Here is a 9,617-nt window from a genome sequence, read left to right as displayed (position 1 = left end):
AGGTAACTTACTGCTTTAAGAAAAATACATGATTAATACAAAACTGATTATATATTTTCATAACACTAACTTACAGGTTTACGTCGTTACTGATTCACGTCAGCTTTGTGTTGCTCTGAATCATCTGTGTCACACTGTTAGCTTAGCACGTAGCAGCGTTACGCTCACGGCCCGATTTCAGCGCAATTATGAGAACTTTCAGCGAAACGAGCCGTTATGCTGAAATGACGAGAACTTTTACCCATTCATCCTCCCAGGTATGTTCCATGTTATTCAGCCGGTTGTGGATGCAGCTCTGTAATTACCTTACCAGATTAAATCTAAGTTTTTAGACTTAGATTGTCTGGAATACATTTTTAAATAAATGCGACTTATAGGTCGGAGGGACTCTTAGTCCAAAACATACGGTAATCAGATGCAACTAAAGGGGCTTTGCAGAAGTAACAAAAAAATAACAGAAGCAAAAAGGATCACAGCGATAAACCAAATAATTAGACAACTAGAACAAAATGCTTCAGGGGACAAAGAACACAGATCAATTAAAGTAACATAAATTAGGAAAAATGTGTCATAAACAAAGTAATTAGCTTAAAATCAGGTTGGTTGCAAAAACACGTCAGGTGATGAAATATGAAGCAAAGAAGCTGAACTTTCTGACCTGCCTTCAGGTCTTCAGGAGGGCGTCTCCTGAGCCTTTAGCTGCCCGCTGAAGACCTGCGGCGTAGAAGCAAGTCATGCAGCTAACCGGTTACATCACAGTTAGTAAAACCAGTGCAGAGACTGATCAGTGATGTTCTCCCTGTCTGGTCCTGTCAGCATTCCTGCTGCTGAACTTTGGTGCCACTGCAGTGGAGCAGTGTTCCTAGAAAGACCTGGCAGGTGATCACCTGAGGATGTAAAGGTGTTCTTAGCATCTCTGCTGTGGGCCGGCTAGAGAAATGCTTGATCTCTAGCAAAAACCTTCAGGTGATAAAAGTTTTAATAGCGTTTTAATGTAATAATTAGAAAATTATTTTCGTATTGAGGTTTTTACGTAGTGTGAAGGGTTCACTGCCGTGGTTTGGGTTTGTCTCTACATCTCTGTTCCATACTCAGCTTTTGGTAGGAAGGAAACCTTGAGGAGCTCAAAGGAAAAGGTGTAAAAACACCAAAAGTGCCACACAGACTTTAAGAAGTGGGAAGATGCTGTTACTGACCGGCTGACCTGGAGAAACCGTGTCCGGTACGGTGCTGCAGTAGACCATGAACACCCCCAACACTGTGCCAGAGACAAACACCAAAGGAGAGAGCCTCCAAAATTAATCATTCAGTTAAATTTTATTTATACTGCACCAATTAACAACACATCTCATCATCAAGGTTCTTTCCAAAGTCAGACTCCATCAGATCCTCCAGGTTGGTGAGAAAGTTTCCTCTCTAAGGAAACCCAGCAGGTTGCATCAAGTCTCTCCAAGCAGCATTCACTCCTCCTGAAAGAGCGTAGAGCCACAGTGGACAGTCGTCTGCATTGTTGATGGCTTTGCAGCAATCCCTCATACTGAGCATGCATGAAGCGACAGTGGGGAGGAATTACCTCCAGCAGAGCCAAAACCTGCTAACTTCTGCCAAGGCTGCCGCCAATGGACCCACAAGAACCAAAATGGAGGACCATTGTGATGCAGAGTATGATTAAAAGGGGAAAATTGTGTCCCGTGTCATCATGAGACAGCGGTATATAGCTGTGTGTCATCAGCATAGCGGCTGTTTTAAACTAGAATTCAGAACCTTCAGTAAACCTGCAGCCAGAGAGCGAACGGTTCAGTTGGGAACATGAGGAACAATCTGATTTCTGATGGAAGGAGAATTTAAGGCCAGTTTATTTTCTAGCACCATCGATTCAGAGGGGAACCAGAAGTTCTTTACAGGAGATCCAAAATGAAAACATTAAACAGATTCTCTGGATAAATCTCTAAAAACGGAACAAGTTTATACAAGGTTCCTGTTATTCTATGGCTCTGATCTGATGTTTGACTCAATTTGCCTTCTAATCAAAACAATTTCAAGCCTAAATGAACAAAGTGCCTCCTGGACATGATTATTCCTGCAGCTTCTGGTGTGTTGACGGTCCAGACATCAACAGCAATCACATTTAATCAGCAGTCAAGGAGGAAAACCACGTTAGCGTCACAGCAACATGTTGATTCCAGTTAGAGAAAGGACCTTTGACTCTACCTGGAAACACCAGAATGTTATTTACAGGTGATCTAAACTTTTCCTGGTTGCACCCTGGAGCCCAAACAGCTGTGGGCTGTGGAGGAGGTGACCTCTGAGAGATAAGCCGGGCCTGATCCTGGACCGGGTCTGATCCTGGACCGGGTGCCAGCAGCCGGGTCAGGAAGGTCTGACCTTTCCTGAAGACGGAGCCTGCAGCCTCCTCCTCCTCACAAACCAGTCAGGCTCAACGAGGAATGAGCTGCTGGTAAACCGGCGTTCTGAGCTGCAGACAGAGGTAAACTCACCTCCTCCGCAGGAATCCCCGCCAGAAGGACCGGCTGCAGAACCTCACACTAAACTGGACCAATCAGCTGTTTTGTGCTGTGGGTGATGATATTTCTGCGTCGTCTCTGGTTCCTACCCCTCAGTTTGACTCCAGTCACTCGTCGCTCAGCTCTGCTATGGCTTCTCTAACCGGGCCTAACGAGGACTTTGGGTTGACCTGTTGGGTTCGTCATCCAGCAACTCGGACAGTATTCCTGTTTCTCATCTCCTCTCGCTCTGACCTGGACATCTTATGTAAGGAGACGGTTCCTCAGAGACCAGCTGGGCAGCACAGTGGGTGGGGTCCAACGAGTCTGGGTGGCCAGATCCTACGCCTCCATGTCATGTGGGTCCACATGGGTCTCATAGTGACTTAACTTCAGGCCCGGTGGGTTCCAGTCACCCATAATAGACCCAACACACAGGTTATTGTTGGATGGTGCACCAAGCATTAGAGAACCCGGTTCTATCTGCGCCCACCCGCCTCCCTCTGGTACCGGCTCTCTGGTACCGGCTCTACCTCATCCCACGCTGTGATTGTTGGATCTCAGACCCAACATCTGAGCAGCCAGGACACATGGACTGATGGTGGACGCAGTTGTCCCCTGAGTTGGAGACATTGCTGTTCTTCCTGGCATCATGGCGTGGGGAACCAGAGGAACTCAGTCCGGGTCGCCCTATGAAAAAGATTCAGTTCTACATCACTAATCAGGCAGTTCCAAATCATTTCCGGTTCTATAGAATCCGGACCTCTTTCTCATCCAGCCCAGTCATCAGGTCCAGTACCGACCCGTGAGGACGGACCGTTAGGGTGGTCAGAAACGTCCATCTGTATGAAGCAGCAGCGGAACAGTGGAGACCGGAGCCAAAGACACAGAACGCTTCTGGGTTCAGTTGTTCTGAGCTGGACTGAATCACTCTGAGAATGATGAAACAATGACACCAGAACTCATCAGCAGCCACACCGGATCAGTCTGTTCCGGCGATAAAAGATCAGAACGGGTCGGTACATGAGTCAGAGCATCAACGGCGGGCTAGCTCAGCTTTTATTCCTCGCTGGGAGTTTGTCGCTCAGACTCAGGATTAACGGATCAACTGCTCTCTGAATGAATTCTCCGTCTATAAGGAAATAAAACCTCCAACTTCCCTGCTGACTCACAGGCTTCCAGGATTTCTTAAAACGCGACACGCATGATGACACACAGGAAGAGAAACAATAAAACACACCCAGGTCGACACTCACACACTCCTGTACGTTTCCACACACAACCTGACCCCTGACCCCTGACCCTCATCAGGGTCTGCAGCTGGATGCTGTTCACAGACACGGAGGGTCTCACCGTGCAGAAAGGCCCGCCGATGTTCTCCCAGCGTTCCTGCAGACATGGGTTCTGCAGATGTTTGAGGTGCAGCAGAGATGTTTGAGGGATGGAGAACGGCGTAGAAACGCTGGATGTTCCTCCTGCCTGGCGCCGTGACACAGGTGGGGTATCAGGAGACGGCGGATCATCCAGTCCAGGGGATTTATAGAGAACGGATTAGAAAGAAGTCAACAAATACATGAAGACAAAGAGAAACGACCCTCTCTTCTAGCTTTATTTTCCCTTATATAAAATCTCAGAAACATTTTCCACACTTTCTTTACTCATCCGGATGAAAATGGGATTTTTTTTTAAATCAGATTTCTACAGAATCAGCAAACCTGCAGCTGCAGGTAAAAGAACAGGATGTTGGACGGAACCTGGTTTATAGCGGAGGTTCTAGATGTTCTGGAGGTGCCTGGTTCCTCTGCTGCTGGTGGTCAACCGAACCGGAACCGCCCCTGGTGTGTAAACAAACCTCCGTGAAGCGGCAGAGAAGGTGCGCGGTCACGTGGTTTACCTGCCGAGCCCCCACCCAGCGCGGCGCTCCGTGCGCGCTGCCTGTGACGCATCCAGATTTTCAGAGACTTCGTAACTCCGGGTTTGCGGCATGACTCCGGCCCCCGTCAATGGAAAACCCCGCGGCGGAGCTGGGCGCGGATAAAAGGTCCAAACGGGTCCAAATGGAAGCTGAAAGGGAAGCTCCGGAGCTGCGCAGCGGACACACACGGACACACGCACGGCCGCCCTGACAGACATGGACACCTGGACAGGTAGGTCCACACCTGACAGCCACAGACTTCCGGGGACGGCAGCAGAGCCAGGACCTGGTTCTGTACCCTGACCGCAGGACTCCTACGGGGGGCTGGTGGGTCCAAAACAAGGAAATAAGTAAAAGGGGTTTTTTTAATAGGGAGTTAAATCTGATTGATTATTGATAAATCAGCATCAATTAAGCGGATTTTGGCCGGAAACGGGTCCAAACCAGATGTTTTATGGAGTAATCTGGTTTATTTGGGTTAAAACATGAAAGTTTAGATCCTGCAGTCAGGACCACCAGCTCCTCTTGATGCCCTCCCAGCATCACCTGAGCCTCATTATCTATCTATCTATCTATCTATCTATCTATCTATCTATCTATCTATCTATCTATCTATCTATCTATCTATCTATCTATCTGTTCTGGTTGGATGTTGATTGATATTTTCTGTTCTTCTTAATGTTAAATGTTTTGCAGATCTGGTAGATAATAATAATAATAATAATGATAATGATTATGATGATATTTATATGAAAAGGAAATTATACGTTGTCCAGAAGGCATCTAGAGGTTCACGCCTCCTGCACAGCTGCATGGTTTTCTGCCTACATCTTAATCATATAACTGTGAGGTCTCTTGTAGACTTTGTCTGCTTTAGATCCTCTGAATTAATCTGAAACTCAGAGATTTCCTGCTCAGCCATTTTTAAATCAGACCTTTTGTCCCACAGAGTTTATTTCTGTTGCTCTGGGTGCTTTATCCTCTCTATGCCTCTTGCTAAATAAGCCTTTCTGGTGCTGACCTACAGACTAAATGCTCTTGGTTTCCTTCCTCCAGTCATCATCATTCTGCACTACTTCCTGTTGGCCTCTTCAGTCCGATCAGCTCCCGTCGGCTCGCTGTCCAGCCTCCCTCCTGCGTTCAGAGAGACCGCCGTGGAGGCCAAGACGCTGGGGGAGAAAATCCTGAAGGACATTCCTGCAGCGCACAGCGCCACAGTCAATGTAAGCAGATCTGTTTGGCTGTCTTCTCACATCATCATCATCATCATCATCTTCTTCTTCTGTGGTTCCTAACACTGTCATGTCCTCCTCAGGTGTTCAGCCTCGATTCTTCCAGTCAGACGTCAAACCTGCAGATGATGGCAGCGTCGATGGGAATCCCCTCCTCCCCCGTCCTCAAAGCGCTGTCTGAACACTTCACCCTGGTCAGTCTGCAGGGCCGGGGGGGCCGGGGGGGGGGGTCTGGGTTCTTTGGTTCTGTTACAGGCTGGTAGTTTAGGCTGTTCTAAGGCTTTGCTGTAGGCTGGGAGGGAGGAATGAGGTTACCTTCTGGCTTTCCAGCACATGTTTGGGTACTGGATCTTTTTTCTGTGGCTCTAAAAGAACCCGTAAGATGTTTCTGGGACTAGTTGGACTTTGTCCATTGGTTCCTGTAAGGAGGTTTAGACGTAGTATCATGTCTTTGAAGGACTTCTTCATCTCTTAAATGTGCTGTTGACTGATTTCTTAATTCCTTTGAGGTGGTATTCTTAAACATTTGGGGTTTTAGGATGTTTGGGTGGGTTTGTTATGTCCTCAGAGGTTTTAGGAATCCTTGATTGTGTTCTTCTCGTGATAATTTGTTTTTTCTTTGGCTCCTTTGTGGATATTTAGTTTAAAATGATTGGAAGCACCTTCAGAGCTGGTTTTGGGGTATTACAGAAGGTTTTAGGCATCCTGGAGGTAATCTGGACTGGGTCAGCTGACTAGGCTCCTTTTATTGGTTACTCAGACAGTGAGCCATGTTTTAGTGACTAGTTTTTGTTTAGGGGATTTAAACGAGTATTTATAGAGTTGGTGTTGAGGTGTTGGTGGTTGGATCAGTCTTTGTTCAGGAATCATCTTTATTTTTTATTTAGTTCCTGTCAGGTTTGGGATAATGAGGTTGTTTGAAGGTTTTTGAGATGGTTCTGAAAGTTTTAGATTGGTGTGAGCGTCCTGTGGGCTTTATGATGGTTTTTTATGATCATTGAGACTTTATGGAGATCACAATGCTCTACTGCAGATTTTATTTCACTCAAAGTGCTTTTAGGTTCAACCAGTGCTCGTTTATGGTTGTTATGTAAAAAACTATTTTATTGCTTTTGTTGATTACCAAGAACATGATTTTATCAAAGTCAGAATTTAACATATTCCTGTAAGAATGAGGGCGTGTTACAGAAGGGGACACATGTCCCAGTAGAGGCTCCGCTCTGCTGACCTGGTGGTTCAATCAGTGACTGAGATTTTAGAAATGCTTCTGGAGAGTTCATAGTTTCATGGAGTGGAAATATTCCCTGTCTTTCACTTTGTTTCTGTCCAGTTAGGGAATAACTGCTTAGAATGTTTTTTTAGAACATTTTAGGGGTGTTAATAGGGATAAATCACTGATTCGTGGAGCCCAGTACCTGCTTTCAGTGTTTCTCCAGGTTTTTGGGATCCTGGATGTTGTTTCCACCTACACTGGTTTCTGAAACGGGACGCGTTTTTTTTAACTTGTGGTGCTCCAGGAGGTAAATGGACAAACTTTAGGGTCAGCTAGAGTGTTTGATGGTAACTATCTGACCTTATTTCCTCATAGTTGTTCATTTTACGCAGGTTCTGCAGTTGTTTGGGTGATGGTTTGGTGGTCTGATGATAACCGGGTCGATGAGGTTAGATGAGGTTCTAGAGGAGGTAACCTGAAGTTAAGCCTGAGTATTTTAGACTCTAATGGGACGCTTATTGGGGAATAAAGATTTTTGGACCATGTTAGAAAATATGTCTGACCTGAACTCCTGTTGTTGGCGTTTGTAGGAGTTCAGGTCATCTATGGGAGACACCCATCATGTAACGCTGTCTTTATTTGTCGCCCCCTGCAGGACATGTGTGTGAGCCGGATGCTTGCAGGCGTTCAGATGTACCAGAACCTGCTGGAGGTTCTGTCCAGCAGAGTGAAGGGTATGGAGGACCTGAAAGTGGACCTTCGTGACCTGCTGAACCACGTCAATAAGGTAAAGACTCCGTCATGTGGGCTGTGTGACTAACGGTCATGTGATCAGGCGTCTGATTGGCTGACCGCCGTCTGTGTGTTTCAGCTGAAGGAGGTGGCGCAACTCGGATCGGACGTCTCCGATCAGAACCCGGTTTCGGACCTGGCCTCTCATCTCCAAGACAACTACAGCATCCAGGTGGCGGTCCACGTTACGCTGACTCAGCTGCGCTCCTTCTGTCATGACCTGAACCGGACCTTCAGAGTCCTCACCACCTACAGGCCATGACCTGCAGGTGCACGCTAAGCCCCGCCCACCGGGAATGACGCCATGTGATGATGTGGACCTTAAAGAGCTGCAGGATCCGAGTAGAGCCTCTCATGATCGCACGGAGAAGATCTTTGCTGAGCAGCGATCAATTATCGGTGATCTTCTGCATGTTCCTTCATCAGCGACAGCTTTGGATTCTCTAAAAGCTCGAGCAGAACAGACCAAAGGATCCAGAGAACCTGATGCTGAAGGATCCAGAGAACCTGATGCAGATGCAAGCTCGCTGTTTGATTGTGTTCTGCAGCAGCTGTACATTCAGATCCTAAAAGCTGCAGCAGGTTTTCAGACTATGCACTGCTGAGAATTTTCTGTTGGTGAAGATGAACAGCAGCAGCTAATCTGCTCATCTTAACGCTGAATCGGATCCAGGAGCTTGCTGAAGGTCTGTGTTTGTTTCGGCACGTCGAGCCGCTCCATAAGCTGGAGATCAGCAGGAATGTGAGCGCGGCCGCAGGAAGAAACGTGTTCTGAGACTTTTAAGGAAACAAGAAAGAGCTGATTGTGAAGGAGATCTGCAGGCCTGGACCCGCGCGGCGCTCTTTTGTTCGACTGTTTATCTTCATCTGCAGTGAAGCTGCAGGGCAAACCCCAAAAACAGCGTTTAATTTATAATCTGCTGACTGTCAAAACTTAAGATCACCTGAGGCTGAAACACGGATCAGATTCTAACATTTATTAGTGCAGAAACAATCCAATCAAACACATCTTGCAGTTATTCTCTTTGTATTTATTCCAAATAACCTCAGGGCTACAGGAACATTAAGCTGCCTGCACACTGAGAACTATGTTTACAGCTAAAGCTGCAGCAGGGGGTTCTGAGAAAACGGTTTGATTTGGCCTGAAAACAAGCACACCTGCTGCGGCGCAGCCCTCCCTCCACAGCAGAGCCTGCCGCGCTGCTCCAGAGTTTACCTCATTTTATTTCAGGCTAACTCTTTCTGGTTAGCTTCCTTTTTCTCATCGGTCTTCTTCCGCTTCTTGGTCAGTTTTCCTCTGACGTTAGGTTGTTTCAGTAATCTTGGCAGTGCTGTGCGACGGAGGGGTGTGGCTGACATTCCTCCGGGCTCTGATTGGCTGTTTCTGACCGGGAGCGGGGTGTTTCAGCGAATCACAGCAGGAGCACTGGGAGGAGCCAGGGGAGCTGCATTTTTCTCACAGAATACCCATCTCATATTCTACTTTCAGGACACAGTGACAGTTTTAACAAATATGTCCAAAAATAAATTTTTACAGAATGTACTTGCTGCAGCTTTAACAACCAAAAGATTAATTCCCATATAAAAATATTATTTTGTTCAGTTTAATCATCATTAGTGAAGCTGAGATGCAAATATTACTTCCTGTTGCTGCCTTTCACAGTAAATATATATTTTTTACATACTTTGAAGCATCGGCAGGAAGTGAAATTATCTAGATCTCTTCAAAATAAAACACATGAGCAGTTCATTTTTTTAAAAAATGTTTTTAATAGAGACTTTTATTCTGAAAAACTTGTTGGCTCCCAAAAGGAGCTTTTATTTTTGTTATTTATCAACCGTTGATTTTATTTATGCTGTTTTTTGTATTTATTATTGATATTTAAAAGTTATTTATTGACATATTTATTATTATTGTTTGCTAGCTGGATGGGTTTTATTATTTGTATTTATTTATTTTT

At 46.0% G+C, this 9,617-nt stretch overlaps 1 protein-coding gene across 1 annotated transcript; it reads left to right on the top strand.

Annotated features, from left to right (window-relative positions):
* The first annotated feature begins 4,635 nt into the window (after positions 1-4,635).
* On the top strand, positions 4,636-9,410 carry LOC105917960. Its single transcript, XM_012852921.3, has 5 exons — positions 4,636-4,651; positions 5,476-5,642; positions 5,735-5,845; positions 7,520-7,651; positions 7,736-9,410. Exons 1-5 carry the CDS (start codon positions 4,636-4,638, stop codon positions 7,916-7,918), a joined length of 609 nt encoding a protein of 202 aa, XP_012708375.2. The 3' UTR covers positions 7,919-9,410.
* The last annotated feature ends 207 nt before the right edge of the window (positions 9,411-9,617 follow it).

This window comes from Fundulus heteroclitus, chromosome 16, assembly GCF_011125445.2.
Source record: "Fundulus heteroclitus isolate FHET01 chromosome 16, MU-UCD_Fhet_4.1, whole genome shotgun sequence".
In the NCBI taxonomy this organism is placed as follows: Eukaryota; Metazoa; Chordata; class Actinopteri; order Cyprinodontiformes; family Fundulidae; genus Fundulus; species Fundulus heteroclitus.
This window is presented reverse-complemented; position numbering and strand designations above follow the sequence as displayed.